Source organism: Crocodylus porosus, unplaced genomic scaffold, assembly GCF_001723895.1.
Source record: "Crocodylus porosus isolate Cpor-Errol unplaced genomic scaffold, CroPor_comp1, whole genome shotgun sequence".
Lineage (NCBI taxonomy): Eukaryota > Metazoa > Chordata > Crocodylia > Crocodylidae > Crocodylus > Crocodylus porosus.
The window spans coordinates 33,957,121-33,978,359 of NW_017728931.1; the positions used below are offsets into that span (position 1 = coordinate 33,957,121).

At 42.8% G+C, this 21,239-nt stretch overlaps 1 protein-coding gene across 3 annotated transcripts in view; it reads right to left on the bottom strand.

The window, feature by feature from the left end:
* CACNA1C (calcium voltage-gated channel subunit alpha1 C) overlaps window positions 1-21,239 on the bottom strand; it is a 651,860-nt gene that overhangs the window by 88,533 nt on the left and 542,088 nt on the right. For all 3 annotated transcript variants that reach the window (XM_019544553.1, XM_019544552.1, XM_019544551.1), the window contains 10 exons: window positions 20,767-20,896; window positions 14,614-14,673; window positions 10,461-10,567; window positions 8,515-8,602; window positions 7,909-8,016; window positions 6,160-6,212; window positions 5,911-6,057; window positions 4,382-4,583; window positions 3,829-3,987; window positions 1,337-1,447 (listed from right to left, as the gene is read on the bottom strand). In XM_019544553.1, coding sequence (XP_019400098.1) covers window positions 1,337-1,447; window positions 3,829-3,987; window positions 4,382-4,583; window positions 5,911-6,057; window positions 6,160-6,212; window positions 7,909-8,016; window positions 8,515-8,602; window positions 10,461-10,567; window positions 14,614-14,673; window positions 20,767-20,896 — 1,165 coding nt within the window. The remainder of the gene's footprint in view (window positions 1-1,336; window positions 1,448-3,828; window positions 3,988-4,381; window positions 4,584-5,910; window positions 6,058-6,159; window positions 6,213-7,908; window positions 8,017-8,514; window positions 8,603-10,460; window positions 10,568-14,613; window positions 14,674-20,766; window positions 20,897-21,239) is intronic.

The following is a 21,239-nucleotide window of genomic DNA, read 5'->3' on the forward strand; positions in this document are numbered from 1 at the left end:
CCAGAGCACCCCAAGGGATGACGAGGTCGAACGGTCACAAACTACTACAAGACCGTTTCAGGCTGGACATAAGGAAGAATTTCTTTACTGTCTAAGCCCCCAACGTCTAGAATAGCCTGCCATCGGAAGTGGTTCAAGCACCTACACTGAACACCTTCAAGAGCAAATTGGGTGCTTATCTTGCTGGGATCCTATGACCCCAGCTGACTTCCTGCCCTTTGGGTGGGGGGCTGGATTCGATGATCTTCCGAGGTCCCTTCCAGCTCTAATATCTATGAAATCTATTAAATCTATCTCTAGTTTGTCAAAGATATTATAGAAAAGGTGGTAGAGGAGAGAAAGGTATTGGGTGGGGTGAGAGAAGGGTCAACCTAGAGATGATGTTGTAAAACAAAGTTGGTTTTAGTTAAGGACGAGCAGAATGTTACTATGGGGAGGGATAGGAATATGGCAAGATAGAAAAGGGAAGTGCTTCTAACTTTTGTGACAGAAATTACAAGCTTGGTCATCAGACATGTTGGAGATCATTACTTTGTTAAAATCCTTATCTAGACCTCATGACACATAATGAATATACATTACAAAGTTAAAGAACTTGCATCATGTAAGATTAAGAGGTGTACTGGCTGACTTGGAAGAGCTTTTAAATTTCAAACTTTTCCTTTGGTAGAGTTATACTGATGAAACATAATACTCCTGTGAACATCATATTCTATTCAGACAGGATCCAATGGTGCTCCTAACAGTAACCATCAATTTTAAATTTCAGAATGAAAGTCATCAATCCCAGACTTTCACCACAGTCCCCGCAGATGACAAGTGCACAGGCCCAACCTGCCACCCATTCTGACATAGGAATAAGACAGTTGGAACATTTTTTTCAACATATGTTTCACCAAGTTCCATAAATTGAAATGAGTTGGATTTGATTAACTTTGCTTTTTTGTTCTTCTCTTTTTAAAATACTGTTTTGCCTTGGAGACTGATCTTGAACTGTTTCAGGCTAAATTATGTAATATAATTTGATTTTAGGACAGTCAGAGAGCATTCGAACAGCATTCATCATGGAAATCATGCTACAGCTTAATTCTAAAGTAACTATAATGACTTCATAATAACAAAGAACCAAGTTCTTTCCCCTTCTAAAATGTATACTTTCTACATAAGAAAGATTCCTTCAAACACAGGGTGAGACTCCAATCCAGAGAGCAACTGTTTCAGTTCAGTTACTGGTTGGGTGATGGAGGGGTGCTGTTATATATATTCACCTCTTCCTTCTCCTTCCTCCTACCCAGCATGTACACAGGGAAGAAAATTCCAAATCCACAACACCTACCTTAGGTTTGAAGGCGATTAGTTTCAGAACCATCTCAACAGTGAAGAGACCAGTGAAGAGCATGTTGAGGATATTCATGGCTTCCTTGAACATGCAGCTTTGACCGTAGTGCTGAAAAACAGATATCCCAGAATCACTGTGAAAAATGAACTGAATGGGTTCATTCACTTATACAGGATGCCAGGCTCATCCCTCTTCATGGTTAGGTCTTCTAAAAAGAATCCTCATTTCCACATTCTTTAAGGTCTATCCCTCCCTTCTCCTTGAACTCCTTCACAGCAATAACTGTGATGAGTCAAACAGGATTGGAAGCCCTTTAAGATTACTCTAGATTAGCAATTCTCAACCTTTTTAGACTTAAGATACCATTCAAAAACGCCAGTTCTTACTTTTCATCCATGTTTTTACTACAGAAAAATAATGGAGCAATTGTTCTGTTGTAAAGAATTCAGAAAGACCACTACAAGTCAGAATGTTTTTAATATTATGAATTCTTATTTGAAATCTCCGGTCTTATATTGTGACATATGTTCAGTGGTGTAACCAGGGTACTGGTGGGGTGGGAGGCAAAAAACCTGGCTTTTGCTACAGCCACGCAATTGTGATGGTGATGACAGCAATAACAAAGTTACTGCTGCTCCTTTGTGCAGCAGCTGCCCCAGGTGTCCAGCTACATTCTTACACTGCTCCTCATTTTTACTCATCTTACAGTGTTAACGCCCCACAGCGCCCTTGAAAGAATCTCAAGACACCTCAGAGTGCTGTGGCACTGTGATTGGGAATCACTGCTTCAGTATTATGGGTATTATTGTCATACTGGAACAAATGAATGGTCAGTCTAATTTAGTAGACTAAGAATTGTCAGTGCCAGAAACTTCAGACAGAAACTGAACAATAATTTACAAAAGTACCTCTTCAAATGGGAGGTTCATCCTAACTCTGGCCCTAGTTCAATAGAGCATATGTTCAGGTGCTTTGCTGAATGGGGATGGACTTAAGGAGGTAGTTAAGTGCTTTTGTGAACTAGGTCTCCTGTCTGTTCATGATTGGTTGACACCTTCAAGTATAAGGCTTTACATTTCTAATCTTTTCAAGCCCTTCTATGGCAATTCTGGTTGTTTTTATTATTCTCATAAGTGTCCATTTTTTTTAAACATACTAACCTCTAGGTATCAATGTCACTTCATAAATTCCACAGGTAAGCTATGCATCAAGTAAAACCAGTATTTTATTTTATCAGTGTTAAATATGTTGCAAGTTTTAAATTTGTCGCAAGAAATATGTTCCCATATTATAACAAAAAAAGAATAGAAGAGCAACCTTAGTTTACCTTCTCTATATCATTTATTATAGTATACCCCTCCATGATGTCCCTTACTTGTCACAGTTTCTTTTTCAGTTTCTCCTGACCTGCATGGAAATATTCCCATAGAGCTTATAATGTTGTCACAAGTCTCTGCACCCCTTCTATTTCATATATATTTTTTGAGAAGGGAGTCACCACAACACCAGTTCCAACTGAGGTCTCATAATTGATCTAATTTGTGGCATGGCCATTTTTCCCAAAGTTTTGTTTACTTCTTTGACTGCTGCTGCACATTGAACAGAGGTTTCATTGAGTTGTTCATAATGAAACCAAGTCTTTTCCTGAGTAATTACACCTAATTTAGAATCCAGCAATATACATGAGTAGTTCAAATTATTCTTTCCAATGTGCATTGCCTTGCATTTGTCAACACTGAATTAAATCTGCAATCATGCTGTCCATTCACTTAGCTTTATTATGAACCTGTAAAGTTACTCTTGGTCTCCTTTAGTCTTGATTAAGCCAAAGAATATATTCTCTGCAAATTTTGCCATGTTACTATTCATCTTCTTCTACCCCCCATAGTAATTGAAACTGGTAGCTGCACCTATTATCAGGTTTGCCTTTCTGCATTATAAGACCATTTTAATTGCTTATAACTTTACTGAACTTGAATGGTTTGTACTAAAAAATTCTATGTTGTTTGCTGCAGGCTGACTTTTCTTAAAGAATGTTTCAGGCCAAAATAATTCAGTTGTTTCTGAGAGCAAGGCTGGGGGGGATGAGCGGGGAGGAAGGGTGGGCAGGGATGGACACGGATCTGTTTTTTCACCTTTTAAAAAAGAAACAGGACACTTTGTATTCAAAAAGCTTTTGCAGTCCCAGACTTTGGAGTAGGGACTTTGATCTGCCGGGGGGGGGGGAAGAGGGGAGGCAGCACAAAGGCTTCTGTGTCATGGATGTGCTTTTTGCTCTCCCTGTGAAATTCTGACCACATTCAGGCAAATTATAAATATCTGAAAAAACAGCAGCTTTCTTAGTCTTGGCAGAGATCTGATAAAATTCAACAGCTAAAATCCTCAAAGATCAAGTCCTCACTGAACATACTTGGGCATTTTACCACTCCTAGAACTGACCAGACTGCCCATGTACCATCCTCACAGAACAAATAAGATGTTTTGCTTACTTGCATGGCCAGGCAGATAGTGTTCAGCAGGATCAGAATGAACATCAGGTACTCAAAATAGGTGGAGTTCACCACATACCACACTTTGTATTGGTATTGGTTCTTAGGGATGTACCTCCTCAAGGGACGAGCCTTCAGGGCATATTCTACACACTGACGCTGTTAAACAGACAAGGCAGATTATACATTTATGATGAGTAACAAATAACATTTGGTAATTTTTTTGGTGAGGGTTTCTTTTGGACTAAAATCTAAGCAATAAAATAAACAAATGCTACCCACTGGAGCCTTTCACTTTTCCTCCTTCTGGGCTACATATTGCTCTTAGTTGGACACACGAAATCTTGTTGAAATGTAGGTGGCATACAAACCTACACTAGACTTCGACTTTTTATGTGGGCCCTTAAGAAAAATTTATTTTACATAGTTCTCAAGAGATATTGGAAGTGCCAGCCTAGGGTTTTGTCCTGTTGGTAGCCCTCATGTCTTCCTTTCGGGGTATATCTCTTGTTTTATTTCACACCCTTAGTTACACTGAGCAGCTGTAAATTACCTGATTCTTGTCCAGTTCACAGTTCTTGTACTCCTGCTCTCCTTGTTCCTGGAATGTGACAATGACGAAACCAACGAAGATGTTCATCATGAAGAAGGCAATGATGATGATATAGATGATGAAGAAAATGGAGATCTCCACCCTGTGGTTATAGATGGGTCCAACATCTTCCATGTGGGAATCAATGGATCTGTACAACAGCCTGGAGGCAAAGAGAGACACACTGGAGAACTTAAAACGTTCCAAGAGCATAATCTCATAGCAACTTGGTGAACTATAAAAGATATTGAAATCTAACAGGGTAACTTAATTTCTTCTAATGTTATCAAAGCTGAAAAATGATTTAGTTTGTATTGGGACAAGTATAGAGTAACTTTCTAGATCTGAATCCCAAATTTTCGTAAAAGTGCAGATCCACATCTTAGTTTTATCTATTTAATTCTGCCCATCCTGCTCAATGTCGAGGTGCATTGACAGTTTAACCATTTAAAAGGTTAAAACAACAATGAGACCTTCAACTTAATATAATGCAAATAAGGAAGGCACAGTCCAATTTGTCAAGAACCTGGTGCTACTCACAAGAGTTCTGTGTGGAATGATGATCTCAGTACTTTTAATTATTTGAAACCATGTTGGCACTATCAGGTGAGAGCACTCTGGAGCCTAACTAGCAGATGTGGGGAATGCCATTAAGTCACTCGTGTTGGTGCCTCCCCTGTCACAGACAAGTTGGTGTTGTCAGATATATCTGGTCAGCACTGCAAGGCCTTCACTGCTGCAACTCGCACTAGCTTGGCAGTGATGGAAAGGCTTTTGTAAGAAAATGCACAATGCTCTTAAATACCGATAAAACACCTGACAAGGAGTTCACAGTACAAATAAAGAATGGTAGGATGGGGAGCCATTACACCCTGAAAATTAGGCAGTATCAGGTATTTGAGACTGGGCATCTAAATGGAACAGGCAAGATGGGAACAATAATTTGCACTCAGTTGAAACAGTAATAGAATCAGTATTTTTACTCATGAATTTTATTACCTGTAACAACAAACTACTCCTATTATAACTAATAATTGTTACTCAATAAGAGCAAAACATAAACAAGCAATAGGTTGTGCTCCAAGGAGCTTATAAGCAAAGTATGTAGAGTATAATAAATATATACAATATTTTATATACTGTATATATTATAGTATGTGTACATATTGCATATATAGCGTATGTACCTATGTATTCATATTCTCAATACAATAAACTGCACTTTATTATCTTCTTTTTTTAAAAGATATAACTAAGAAAGCTTCACAACTCTCTGTGAAGACAACAGAAGGTATTATGGGAATCATTTCTCCAATTACTGAAATACAGTCGCTTCTGGGGTGGAATTTAGCAACTAATTATCAGTGCATTGCAGCAATGCACAACACTTCAGAGCTCTAGATCTTAAATTCCTTTTTAGAAAGGAATGAAGAATTTGCATTTATCCCCACCACCATACCCCTTGGCCACCTGCTCAGCTGTGCACTCACTCTGGCCAGCCCTCAAAAGTTGAAACAGTAAAGAGCGCCATCATGGCATTCAAAACGTTGTCAAAGTCAAACTTGCTGTTCTCCCAGCTCCGGGGCTGGATCATTGGCTGGGTGACCTCGCCATCTTTGTATGTAATGAAATACCCCCTATTGTTTGGAAAGCAGAAGAAAAACAAAAAAAAGTTACAGTTACAGCACTAGACCCAGGGGAGCCCATGAATGTTGCTGGCAGGGAAAGGATGAACTAACTTGCACTCTGCGGGTGTTTGCTTGGAGCTATCACTGCAGCTCTTCAGTTTGCCCTAGAGGAGAATGAGAGAAGAGTGAAACTTCCCTTCCCTACCATGTATGCAGTTAGAGTGGACTTCTGTAGAAAAGGGACTGCATGTTCTGTTTGCTTAATTATCTATGTACCTCCATCAAGAGCTGAGTGACAACAGCTGTCAGGAGACTAGTGAGAAAATAGCGAGCCTTGTAACATGGGACACCTAGCACATATTATTTATATAAGGGGTGCTCACCCTCCGGCTCAGGGGCCAAATCCAGCCCACAGAGCCATGAAATCTGGCTGGTGCCACCTCTCTTCCTGTGGCAATGGGGAGTGGTGGAAGCTCTACATGGCTGGCTCCAGCCTCACCTGAGTCACTGCAGTGAAGGGGGTTCAGGGCTGGGCTGCCTCACCTGCACTTCTGGATTGGGGCCAGGTTGCTCCACATCCTGCTCCCCACATGTGTCTGGATTAGGGCCACTTGATCCTCCACCACCTCATGTGTCCAGATTGGGACTGTCCTCCCTTGCCCCACACATGCCCCATGTATCCAGACAAGGACTAGGCTGCTTCCCCAACCCCATGCATCTGGATTAGGGCTGCTCTGGCCCCTGCCCTCCCCCCACACACCTGGATCAGGAATGCTCTACTGCACCACACTCTGAGGGGATGGATCAAGGTTGGGCTGCACAACTCCCTGCACTTGGATCAGGTCAATTGCCTGAATCTGGCTCATGGAGGGACCTGGCACCACCCATTCGGCCCAAAGGGCAAAAAGGCTGGGCACTGCTGATTTAGGTTGTAGTAAGCATTACTATGCTGTTTGAAAAGTTAAAACATGTTCTAAGTAGTTGCATGGTAATGCTTACTACAATCTCCCAGCCTGCATGCTTCATAGGGAGCTCTGGCAAGTTGGGTCTCTGCTGTTGGTGGTGGGAGGAGGGAGACATGGGGAGCTGAGCCCAGGAGAGGGTGCTGCCTCTTCTGCTGGATCCTGTTGTCCTTGGACCCAAGCCAGTTGAAGACTCCTGTGCGATCCCAGGGCTGGGACCAACAATCAAATGATTGCCAATCTCAGCCCTGGGGCTGTTCTGGAGCCAGTTAGAATTGCCTATGCAGTCCTGCAGCTGGGATCATAGATCTCAGCCCTGGGACCACAAATTGCTCATGTTATTTTTGTGGAGTGGTCAGATGATAGTTAAACACATGTTACTTAATATGATCTGTGAAAAGCCATAGCTTTGCTACAATCCTAGTGAACTTAGCATATGTTTTAGTGATTGAATGTGCTGACTTTTTCATTAAGTGCAGTTAACAAGTTCTAAGTGCAATGTATGACAATGCCCAAAAAGAAATCCAAGGGAACTTTCAAGATTAGCCTAAGTGATATAAGGCATGTGTGTGGATATAACCCAGGTGAATACTTTCTAGGAAAAGCACCACTGCCACTAAGGTGTTGCTACAAACTGTCTGGCAGGAGAACAGGTTGACAAAATGTTACTCTTTTGATCTGACATGAAGTGCATCACCTCTGCAATGTATCTGGTCTTGATTCTGGGTCTTGGGTAATGGGACTTGGGTTCTGCGACTCAGTTACTGCAGTGCTGGACATATTTTCTGCTCTGTAACAGGAAGCTCCATTTCCCCCACTACTTCTTCACTCTACTCTTCTCCCTACCCCAGAAGATGGTTCAGTGAGGGGGGAGGGGGGCTGAATGAATAGGTTTCACCTTGAACAACTGAACTCCAATGCAGGCAAACATGAACTGCAGCAAAGTGGTGACGATCACTATGTTCCCAATGGTTCTGATGGCAACAAACACGCACTGGACCACATGCTGCAAATAGAAGACAGAGGCAAGAGTAACTGGAAGGATCATTCTCAGCTGCTCTTGCTGTGGAGTGAACCCATAAGTTCAGCAAAAAATATAAAGTATATAAAGTATACTACCAAGTGGCATTTCCGGAAATAAAAACCCCAAAGCCATGCCTAGAATGTGTGTTGTATACCTATAAGCTGTAAACTAGTAGAAAAGCAGTGAAGAATACTAGGATTCATCTCTATAAAATATTTAGTAAGCAGCATGATGGATGTATATTTGAATACCCATCCTAATCATAAGAATGGACCTTGCTAACAAAGAAGAGGAAAGAATCAAAATACATACATCTGGCCATTTGCAAATCAAGCCAAACTTAATGTACTTTAAGCCTTCTTGCCTTGACAGTGATCAGATACTACCTGCACTGTTTTAAAAGGCTGGTACCTTCTTGCCAGAGGTAACTTGGGTTTCTAGCATTTAAGCACTACCTGAGGAGATCAGAATTTTTCTAACCTTTAGCCCTTTGGCTCTGTTGATGGCCCTCAATGGTCTGAGCACTCGTAGTACACGTAAGATCTTCACTACGTTGATGGCACTAGATCTGAAAGAAAATAGCAGTGAATCAATAGCAAGAGAAGGGAGCCTAGCTGTAGGGGAAGATGGGTGCTTGACTTTTACCCAGTCTTTCTTGTTTGTTAATATTCTTGGAAACCCAGGCCACTTAAGACTTTAGAGTCATCTTGTTGCTGATGCTACAGCTGTTCAAAGCATCAAGGTGACCACAAGGATAGAACTCAATCCTTTGCTTCCAAAGCACAGGTTACTACAACTTTGGCGACAGGAGAATCTCCATGGGCTGTCAGAGCTATACTTAAGACATGTTGATTAACATAGCTTTGATTTAATCTGCTAGAGGACCACTAACCAGCTCATTACAATAATTTAATTTATTTCCCTCAAAAAACCTCTTTCTGTGAGTAAACATAATGCAGAGACATCAGTTACAAGGCACTCTAACTTACATCTACATTTTTTAAAAAAATGTAACCAAGTTTCAGAAATCCCCATGGGAGGGGAAGTATTTTGGGGACACTTCAAAAAGCTGCAACTTATGCTTGGTAATTGCCATACTGAATTATCCGTGCAGGTTCTGCCACCTCGTCTGTACAGCCCCTGGTTATAGCCAAATAGCATTCGCCATCTCAGCTGTATTCATAAAGGGAGGAGAACACAGGGAGGGCTCTCTTCAGCAAGTCAAGCTGCCAAATACACTGTGGATATGTAATGGAAATTCTGCCAAGATGAAGTCATCATAAGACATTTTAAGATACGGCACAAAGAAGGACTCTACAGAAATGCTACTGAAAGGAGCTTCCCAGTGACTCATGCGTATATCAAGGTACAACACCCAATCTGGCATTCAGTATGGCAAGGTGCCTGGGTTCTGACCCAAGAAAAGTGCTGATGCTTACCCTGAACTTTATGCAATGTTGTGAATGTCTTGTTAGATCAGCATCAAAGGGCATACTTTTCACACTTACTCCTTAATGCAGAATGTGTCCTATGGCTTTGCAATGTTAGCCCCCTCCCACTGTTTTTGGGAACATCATGCCTGTGCTAATATATGGAAGCCTTTGAAGACTGGGGAGAACAGCCAAAATTAACTCTGAACTGTCCTTGGGAACCTGACTGGAAGCCTTCTAAGGTTCATGAGAGTTTTCAAGTTGACTCCAGTGGGCTTTGAAAGCCGTCTTAAGTGAGGTGCTATTCAGTTGAGGGGAATTATCTGAGCTATTATAGGATCAGTTAGGATCTTATTATTTTGGAACTGCCCTGGCAGTATCCTCAGACTTTCTTTCACTTGAGGTAGAAAGTTTGATCATAGACAAGCAATGCTATTAACATGGTTAATTAATAAAAATAAAGTTGTGTGGCACAATGACTAGGCAATGACAACAACACCAACTCCACAATTCTATCATAAAGCTCCCAAAACACTTGGTAGGCATTCATTGATTAAGACTCAAAACACTCCTGTGAAGTAGCCAAATATTATTATCCCCATTTTACAGAAGGAATAATTGAAGAATGGACAAGTTACAGTGAACATCCCTAAGTAACGCACTTTGAAATATCACTGAAGTCAGAGAACTGTGAATGGAGTCCAAGGGTCTCATAAATTTTTGTTTTAAATGCTGACCACATTATATCACTCATTTGGTACCTTCAGTAGTATCTCCCTCCAGGAGATTATAACCATATTGACCTGATGCATTACTAGCCTAACTAGAATAAATTTCTCCAACTTTATTGGCACCAGCTAGAAAAAAAAAATCTTGAGATTTCAGTGTTGGTAATCAACACAATGAAAGGAAAAAAGAAAGACAATATGACCTACAGAGTCTATCCCATGACTCCCCCGCTTCAAAAGGCCCTCCAGTGGACAATGGCATACTCACTGGATCCCAAAGGAGATGAGAGAAACGCTGACTACCAGCAGATCTAGGATGTTGAAGTAGTTCCTGCAGAAGGAGCCCTTGTGTAGGAAAGCCCCATATGCAGTCATCTGTGGGAAGGGACAAAGAGACAAACACACTTTTCCATTAGTAGTTGCCTGGGAATCATATCTCAGATCATATTCAGCTGGTCATGCTCAAATGTATGTTCTGTGGGGGGCCGGGGGGACAATATTTCTGACACAATGACCATTTTATCCCAAAACCCCAGTGAACAAGATGGGTCCCCATGAAAGGGAAATGAAAGGTAGCTCCTTTGGAGCCTATGGTAACTCTTTCTTTGAAATCAGAGCAAATGGAATAGAAAATTTTACTCAGAAATAGAAAAGGCGCACAGTGAATGTTTGCAAAAAGAGCTTTCTGAAAATCAAATAATTTCCCCTTTATTTTCAATAGGAGAGGGCACTTGGAACTAAGATGCCTGCATGTTTTAAAAAACTTGATTAGACTTAGTAAAAATATGAAATCAGAAAGTGACTTTCTTTTGTGATATTTCTTGTTGCTAGGTCATTGATAATAGACAGTGGAGCCCCTCCTCCCTCTGAGCAAGAACAGCAACTGAATCACTTGGGGGTTTTATGCTTTAGATCAGGGCTAAAGCAACAGGAGGTATTCTCTTTCCATTTGACTTGCTCCCTATATTCAGAAACCCACTCCCCTATCTCCATGCCTTGTTTTCCCCTTAGTTTGAAGCCTCATATGGTTTACATTTGTTTTCAATAAATTATATTCGGGTTTTTTTTTCATTTCCCTCTGTTCCTTTCTTACACATCTGAGGAAAGGATTCCATGGGACAATGTTTGTAAGACATTTGTACCAGGGATATCAGTCATTGAGAACACTTTACATTTCTGGAACATGAAGAATCCACTTCTTTTACTAGGTATCTTTCCTCTAGGATAATGCACTCTGGTGAATAAGCATCAGTTTCTGTGTAAAAATATGGAACTTTTCTGTACACAGGTGGAATTTTAAGGCTCCAGAAATATACATACTGGCAATATAACTAGAAATGGGTTTGAAACAAAACTTCAGGCCTAAAGACCTTTGAGCTTTGGAAATTTTAGGCAATGATTTGAATTTTATGGCTAAGACCCATTTAAAAAGGTAAGGCTAGCATTGCAGTTTCTCAGAATGACTGGCTCTAACCAAATTGCTCAAAACAGAAGAAAAACAATCAGAAAAAAATCCAGTAAGCACGAGAATATGCTTAAAAATGTTTCCTGGTTCTGGTTACCAGCCCAGGAGAATGTGATATAGGATTTGTTAACAGTTTCCAAGCATGGCTGCTCATGGCAATTCCAGCCAAAGGACTGTGGAAGAGAACATGATATAGCATATTACTCATTCACCAAACATCTATGACATTAGGGAACTGACTACCAATCAGTCAGACAGAACTTAGAAGGAAGGAAGTATAAACTCTGGATTCAGTTTAGAATTTATACTTTATGGACACATCAGATTGAGGGAGGGAAGGGTTCTTGCCATGACAAAAGTGGTAACCATGACCTTTATTTTGTATGGCAATCTTGAAAGAGAGGGGGCACCATTGAAATAAAGATAGGAAGCTCTGTTAAGTTTAAGTACTATACAATTGTGGTTCTTTTGTGGCCTGTTGAAAGATGTAATAATATGCAGAGGAAATAGCAAAAAAAAAGTCTTTTTCCTCTGTGTCTGCCTTCCACCTGTGGCAGACCAAAGCAACTCCAATGCCACTGTGAAAAATATATATAATTTGTGCTTATGCAGCAGTTCATGCGCCCAAAAGATTGTGCAGAAAACTTGTTAATCATATTGTTTATGAGTATTATCAATTCAATTTTCACGATGGAGCTTGATTCTCCATCGTCTCCAACCTTGTACAGTCACAGTCACTGCTACTGTTTATCCTAACATTGCACAAAAGGCTGCACAAGATGCAAGACGGCAGAGTAACAGACCCTGAGAGATTGTGTGCTTTGTCTACGGTCAAGCTGTGAAGCCATACTTGAAATAGGATTAAAACTCAGGATTTCCTGATCCTCTGCTCAGCTTTTACTCTCTTCTTCATCTCTATACCTAGTTCCACTGAAGTTCATGGGAGTTTTGCCATTGCCTTCAGTGGAGCTAGAATTTCATCCCAGAGTTAGTTACTACAAGTTACAATTCTCTAGGGAAAGCAGAGCACTATGGTAAGGGATTTGTTAGTTAACAGGTTCAGTTAACTGCCACTGAAGTGAAGGAGAGATCTGCATTTACTTCACAGGGTATGGGGTTGAGCTACTAATGTTATGCTCCTGCGTATTCAAATCGACTGAAGGTCTCCTTGTCAGAGAGTTGAGGCCTGGGTTATAATTTGGTTTGAAATGTGGTTGCTGCATTGCTTCCTTTTTGCCATGCTTTTTTTTTGTGGGCACTTAGATTTGTGGTCTAAATATGCATGCTGCACACAGCAACACAGCATGAAGTGTGAACCTCTTTGGAGAGTGCCGTGGCTGTGGTGCTTTGAAGCTAAACAGACAAGTGCAGTCCTGAACAATACTCAGGGAGCATCTTGTCCCCTTAGTTTTTGGTGGGATATCGCATTAGCTGTCTGAGCTACAAAATCTTAGCAACTCCAGGGAGAAATACTGCTACCTGCCAGAGCTCAGAACCAGCTCGCTGTGACAAAAAACAAGCTGTCAACTGAACCCTGCATTTAGAGAGCCAGAAACTTTGCTTGATTACTGTTATTTAAAACATTAGACTATCAATTTGGGGAAATGAGAGTTAAGAAAGAGGTAGCATATTTTTATTTTCTCCACAGTCAAACCATTCTCTTGCTACATTTCCTCATGGGTAGAGTGTTTCCCTGGGAAATCAGAAGGGGGTAAATCAGCCAGGCAGTTTTACTCTCTCAATCAGTAATTTTCTATCATGAGTAACCATCTCAGTTACAGTCCTTCATACTTTAAGTGACCTGTACGCTAAGCTCTCCCTCCATCCCTCAACAGTGAAATCTATGCTGGATCTCTGTCATGGGCGACTGGTGCCTCCTGAGACAGCGGGGCATGTGCTCACCCAGCAGCCAGTCAGCAACCATAGGGGCATCCCCCATGGCTGATCTCGCCAACTGGAGGGGTCCCTCTGCAGCCGATCATGCTGACCCGGAAGTCAGTGATGCTTCTCCTGGTACCCCCACTCCTTGGCCGGCACTCGCTGGGGGGTGGGCACTAATGCTCTCACCTGCTCATCACCTAACTGGGGAGCGCTGGCTGTCAGGGAGTACACCAGCACTCTCAGGGGGTGCACGTGCCTCCCTGTGCATCCCCTACACGTCACCACTGGTCCCTGTTTACTTCTGATTTCTCTTATTCAGTTGGGCTAACTGTAACCTATAATAGATGTTTGGCTTCTTCAAACCCCAGTTTCATGACTGGGAAGAACTCAGAACTTGACACTGAGTTACGGCATGCAGAAGGGGCATCAGTTCGACCCCTGGGAGGAGGGGCATCAGTTCATACAGTGCCACCTTGCAAGCCTTCAGAAGACCTCAGAAGCATAACACCAGCTGACGCTAACACGAGTCTGGCCTACAGAAGGTGGCAGGCTCAGAGTTCTTTGCACATCCTGCAGAGAATGGTAACCATTGGGGTACATGTTTAGGAAGCTGGCTTTTTCCTCAGCCATCTTTTATATCTCCTGACAAGAATGCCCTTTTATATTGAGTCCCCAACACAGCATCATACTGACACTGGCCTTATAGTAAAATGTAATTTTTATATCAAAATTAAACAGAAGACTTGTTTAAGTTTTAGACAACTATTGATAAGATAAAAGCCAAAGAAAGTAGTGTCTGTGAAGATAACAGGGATTTAAAGTGATACATAGACAAAAGAGAGAAAGAGAGAAGTGTATTGCTCATATTGGTTACCTTAAGAATAATTTCTAATGTAAAGATACTAGTGAAGACATAGTCTGCATTGCCTAGGATCTGAAAAATAAGCACAATTGGGTTAGTGGTACTCAGTGTGACCCAGAGACAAACAGGCGTGTTTGTGTTAGCAACAGATAGCGGCAGATAACTAGGAGGCTCACGAGTGACAGGTAATGGTAGAGAAGATGGACACTTTACCTTCAGAGCAATTTCAATGGTGAAAATGACAGTAAAAACTATATCAAAATAAAAGAGAATCTGTAAAACAAAAGGGAATAAGGGTGGGGTGTAGATCAGTGACTGACCACTATAACAGGAAATAGTCCAAAATCAAAATGCACAAGCCTGCTAACAGGAGGCAAGCAAAATATATGAAAAATGGTACTGTAACAACACCCTGTTGAATGCAATGAAGTTCTTGGCACAAGATACAATAAGCATATCAAATGAAATCTTTTCTGCGAGTGACAATCCCGTGAGGGCTTTGAAGGCAAAACATGTTTTTGTTTTGTTTTGTTTTGAATTTTATAAAGAACAGACAATTCAAGGATTTCCCAAATATACTTCTAGACTTAGAACACAAGAAGGGTTGGTCTCTTGGGGCAAAAAAAATATGGGTTCCTTTTATTAACTTCTGTGCCTAGTTGCAATGGAAGAAAAACAAACTGCAAATAGGCATATAGGGTTGTGATTACTTTCTCTCACTCCTGACTTGTCCTGGATTAGAATGAACAACAGGGGCCAGGATCTTATTTCTTTTATTAGGAGCTGAAGTTGACTTGTTATCTAACATTATGGACCAATGTACATTTTAGGGGCTTTAAAAGCAAGGGGGAGCTGCTACTTGGAGTGCATAGCACCTCTTACCACCTACCCGCTACATCTGCATGATAATGCAGTGATACAATGAGCTAACTTGCCCCAATTTTGATCCTGAATGAAGCAGTTAAAATTGGAGCAGTTTTGTTACACTTGTATTGCTACAGAATCAAGCAGTTGCATGGTAACAGCAGTACCTTTTGATAGTGGTACAATGGTTACATATACCTATACCCACCTATGATCCTATTCCTCTTTGAGTTCCTGAAAAGCATTAATGTTTCTAACTGTGTAACACAGTCACCTTAGCCTTAAAAACTACGCATATGTGTTATGCTTCTATCAAGAGAACTGCAGCTCTCCCAGTAGAAACCATGACTGGACAGACATTCACATAGTTTCTTCCAGAACAAAACTGGTGGTTCTGGAAGACAAACAAGCTATCTCCAATCCAGTAGAAGTCACTCCTGGGAGAAGAAGTACTTGTATACTTCCCTGCTGCTTGATTCTGTCCAGAGACCAGGAGGATTTAAGCAGTGGGGAAATGCCTCCTGTGCCCTCTGAAATCATGGTCACCCCAGCCTGAGGAAGGCAGGAGAAGTAGTTGCTGCTCATCTCTTCCTGAGCCCAAGAGAAGTTGAATGGCAGGGAAAAGCAACCTGTCTTTCCCAGACTGGGGTCATCCTGGTCTGGAGAGGGCATGGGACAGACTTGCTCTGTTCCCTCCTGTAGATCAGAAGGGGAGGGGAGAAGCAACTGCTGCAGCTCCCCACCCACTTCTCACATTGTGATCCCTGGTATGAGGAGCAGAAAGGGGCTTTGCTGCACTGCTCCGGTAACCACTGCTCTAAGGAAGGCATGAGGAGTGGGGAGAAGTGGCTGAATGCCTATACTGCTCCCTCTCCTGGAACCAGTTCTAGTGGTAGAAAACTTCCACCACTAGAAATGAATGTTTGTATGTGGCCCATGTCATAAGAAAGCAGTGAGGAAGAGGATGACCTGTCCATCTTTTGTATTGACAGCTTATCAGAGACTCAGGCAGGGTGGAATAAAATCACACTGAAGTACTTGAGTCTACTTCGGCACCTACCCTGGCGAGCAGTATATGGCCTCAAATGTATGCTTAGAAACTGAACGTAGAGTTTTTGTCTAGATTGAAACAAGAGGCAATGGCAGACATGGATATGTAGAATGACCTTCAAAGCAGGCAATGTCAGGAGACATGGATATTTTAACTATGAATCAATCTCAATCCCACTGGAGGTAACAGGAGTTTTCCCATCAACTTTCAAGGGGTTAGGTTTTACCCTCTATATTTCTGCTATAGGGAAATACTCATAATGTAGTCAAATCTGCCAGAGTCTCTGAACCCTTTTCTTTTAACTACACAGTTACATGTGCAAATCGAGAATGTTTCTCCCTGGGCTTGTTAGTTGAATTAAACCTTAAATTGAATAGTTTCCCAAAGGAAGTGGTAGAAGCCCCATCACATGGCAAATATGAATCTTGGCTGGACAAAACACTAATAAACATACAACAGGAGATTATCTTTCAAATGGCAAGGAGATGGACTCCACCTCTGGTACATATTTCCTTTCTCTAGACTTTACTGTGTGATATAAGTGATGGTGTGACTTACACTTGTCTAGATTCAAATGTATTATTATGCTACATAAATATGGAATGACTGCTGCAACAAGTGGAGCTATCTAGATACAACTCGTAAATTAAATTGGAACTCAGAATATTTTGCAAATATACTAAAGGTCAAACAGAGACAAGTATTTCTGTTTAATTACTGAACATATATCTTAAAGCACAGTAAGTCATGGCTGAAATTTTGTCTCAGAAACTTCATGGGAAGTTGCACCTATTTGTGGGTGCATCTACTAGTTCTACTGTGCATTAGTATGGCTGGCAAAAACTATACTAATGCACTAATGTGCAGTAGATTTAGTCTAATGTGCATTAATGTCACTTAAAAAGTGTTCACCCATGCTGACCGCAGCGCATTAAGTTAGTACCCATTACAGGTACTAAATTTAATGTGCCATAATTAATGCAGTCTGAGGCAGGATTTGGATTTATAATCCTTTGTGGAATAATGTTAAAGTCAGTTGACAAGATTTGCAGTTACTCTCCAGCTGCTTTGCATCATTCTAATGACACAGTGAACTTGATTAAATCAGATGATAAAAATGCTTTTATGGCTGTTTTGCATCACTAGAACAGCACAAGGCAGTGAATCTGGCCCAGAAGAAGTTTTCAACACCCATATAGAAGCACAAAGCTGTGCCTGATGGAAATGACTGCAGATCACTAGCTTCATTTTGGGCATGCTCCTCTTCAGCACTTCCACCTCTGTACACAAAACCCAGAAATGCAGCAGTGAACCCACTTGTGGTGTGTCCCTGGCACTGCTCTCAAACCTACTAGAGAAAGAGGTTCTCATAAGTGGCTATATAGGGAATCCCTGTAGTCTTCATTACTGCATTTCTGGGTGTGGTATGTGGAACTCAGAGTAGGTGGAAACAACTGCTTGAACATGTCACTCCCCAAGAGCTCACTCTTCCTGCCTACTTTGTGGAGGTTAGTGCTTATAACATTACTAGCCTTGAAGACACTTTATGCACAAAAGAGGCCATAGACCGGCCTGTGTTGTCTCTGTGTGAGTGAACAAGAAGAGTTAGGCTGCTTGTATCTTCTTCCCAGCCTCATGCATAGGGCAGGGCACAATCTCACAGTTATACTACCAAAGTATAAAGGCAGGTTGAATTTGAAACTCAAATTTCTTGTTAGTATCCTCTTGCATGATATTTTAACAATTTAAAAAAAAAATTAACGACTGTCAAAGTGTTACAAGTTCTTCAAAAACTAGACTAGAAAAGCTCCATAATGCCTCTTTGGAGAGCAGATCCCAGACATCTCATACACAACTGCTGACTCTTCATTTCTGTGATGACACAAAGTAATTGAGGCAGCTCTTGGCATACCTAAAAGAGCTATGAAAATTTTTATGGGGGTTAATAAGAATTTTTAGAAAAGCAGGTAAGAATGTATTTCTGTGCTGAATGCCCTCTAAGGCCTGCTCAGTAAAGGACATTAACATGTTGGTTGAGGATTATCTCAAAGTCTGTTGATAGTTTTGCACCCTGCATTCAAATGCTAATGACCAGACTCCAGTTTCAATAACACTGAGTTTGTACCAGTGTGACTGCACTGGCCTGAAGAGGTTTACAGCAGTGTCAATGGGCACTTGTACATGTGACAAAAATTTCCTTTGTGTGGCTTAATAGTATTATACAATACATATGCGCAAGGTTTGGGGGTTTCAAATGAGTTCGCAATGTTTGCAGGACTGTAAATTGCAATGATACAGCTGTCAGCTCACCTCCCAGCCACAGGAGAGGTGGGCAAGATCCACTGATAAAAAGGATTGGGCTCTTCACCACTTCTCCCTTCAGCAGGCACCTGGCAACTGCAGGCATTGGTGGAAGGCAGAATTGGCGGAAGGCAGGGACTCAATCTTTTTTTCTTTTTTTGTGGAGCCTGCCTGGCTGTCCCACAGCCGGGGACGGGCAAGTTTCCAGGGGGCTGAGCAGTCCCTGAGCTGTGGGAGGCCACAGTCCTTCCCTCAGCAGCAGCGCACCCCCCCAGACCACCTGGGTGGGCTACTAGTGTCCCAGGGGTTGCTCCAGCTCAGAGACAGAAGCCGACCTGATCCAACTCTTCCCTGAGCCTGCTGCGGCTTCCAGCACCCTGTGAACTCTCCCTGCTGCCTTCCTGCAACTGGTGTCCGCCCGGGAATGGGCTGGCTTGCCCCTGGGGCAGTGGGGGGAGGCAGCAGGAGGGTAGCTGGGTGTGCTGGTGGCTGGAGAAGGTGGTGGGGATGGTGCATTGGGTGCTGGAAGCCCAGGCAGGCTTGGGGAAGCTTGGGCTTGACAGGCTTCCAGCTCCCCATGCACCATTCCTGCTGCCTTCTCTGGCTGCCAGCACACCCAGCTGCTCTCTTGCTGCCTCCCTGAGCTGCCCCAGGGGCAAGCCAGCCCATTTGTCAGTGGCAGGAAGGTGGTGGGGACAGTGCATGGGGTGCTGGAAGCCCCAATGGGCTCAGGGAAGAGTTGGATCTGGCTGGGTGCTGCCTCCAAGCTGAGGCAGTCCCCAGCCCACTAGCAGCCTGCTTAGGTGGCTCCAGGGGCACTGCTGCCACAGAGGGAAGAACCAGGGCCTCCTAGAGGCCACTTTCCCCACTGGAAGCTTACCCTCCAGCTGGGAAGAGGCAGGCAGGCTCAGCAAAAAAAGGATCAGGCCCCTGGAGGCCCCTCACTATAATGTGAAAGAAAAATTGAAATGGGTTTCAATTAAAAACCAAACATTTCAATTTAGAGAGCATAAAATAAAACCATAGGGTGTGTGTAGATGAAACAGGGGCCCTATACTGAAGTGGTGGGTTTTTAAAAACACCACTTCAATTCAGGGCAGATTAAACCCCTGTGTCATGCACACAACGCACTGACTTACCTGCCTCCCCAGCAGTGGGGAGGGGAGGGTGAGCTGCTAGCGGACAGAGTGGTCCCTGGGCTGCGAGGGTGCTTCTCTCCACAGCAGCGGTGGCCTCCCTCCCCATGCGGCACCTACCCACAGGCACCTGGCTCGAGGGTCTCGGAGGATATTGCAGCCACAGAGGGAAGCACCGGGCCCCAGTGCAGCTCAGGCAGGCAGGCAGGCTTGGGGAGGGTAGGGGGTGGGGAAGATTAGGTTCATTGCTTTTCTTGGGCAAAACCTGCTTTCCTGGGCTGCTGCCAGGCTGCCTGCAGGGCTTCTTGCCGAGCCATGGAGCTACACAGAGTCCGGTGCCTTGCTCTGTGGCTGTAGGGGCAGCAAACTAAAACTCCTCCTCCTTAGTTTTCTGTGCCCCAAGTCATTTAAGGTGAATTATGCTGCTGAATTTCCTACAATATGCTGCCAGGGCGTGCAAACACCAACACCAGTAAAGTGGTGCAGAAGCATTTAGCCCATTTTAAAGTGTCGTGCACACACACCCCCTCTTTTGTCTGCACATGGCCATAGAGATTAAGCCCCCATCATATGTACAAGTGCCCAATGGAGGTCAGAGTCAGGCCCAGGGTTTCTCATGTGAAAACAGGGGTGGGACAGGAAAGCCGAAATTCTGAAAGGAACTTGGAGAAATGAAGAATTACTATCTACGTTTCTAGGTTCCATTTCTGCTGTGATCTCCCTACACCCCAAATCCCCTCTTTGACAGAAAGCCTATTTTTTACTTCACATTTTCTCTCATACCCCACAACTAAGGGGTTATGATATGGCCAAATTAGGCCTTGATTTGTGTTCCGGGCAAGCCCAATGATTTTTATATAGCGTACATAAGGCATAAGATAGGGCAGAAAGTCACTCCAGAAACTTCTGATCTAGCTGTCTCTGCACAGCCATCAGTCTTTTCTAGCTTTGGTTCAATAGCTGGTTGAACCACAGTCTTAATGTGTAGTAAGGGAAGGAGAGTGGGAGGCATACTTGGTTCCTAAAGGAGTAGTGTCTGACAGGGTCCTCGGCTGCCAAAGAGATGCTGCTGAGCAAGATGAAAAAGAGGATCAGGTTGGTGAAAATGTTATCATTAACGATGCGATGGCAGTGGACACGAAACCTGCAAGAGAGAGGAAAGACATAAACCTTATTCATTAGAACCAGCATGGAGAGAAAACACAGGGATGGGAAATACATCCCTTCTTCTTTTCTGGCTGAGGCTGTACCTGGAGGAGTGATCTGCATAATTCACTCTGGTCCAGCAGCATGGGAAAAAGGGAGGCCCTGCAGCTGTGCCTGAGTCTGCATGGTATTAAGCACTCTTGAGCTCCCAGTGACTCACTTGCCCTGAGTCTAGACCACATCCCTGGTGCTCATGGGTGCGGGGTACACTTGAACACACCCACCCACCTGTTCTCACTCACATGCCAAATCTAGAAACATGGTAGTGGAGCAGTTCTGAG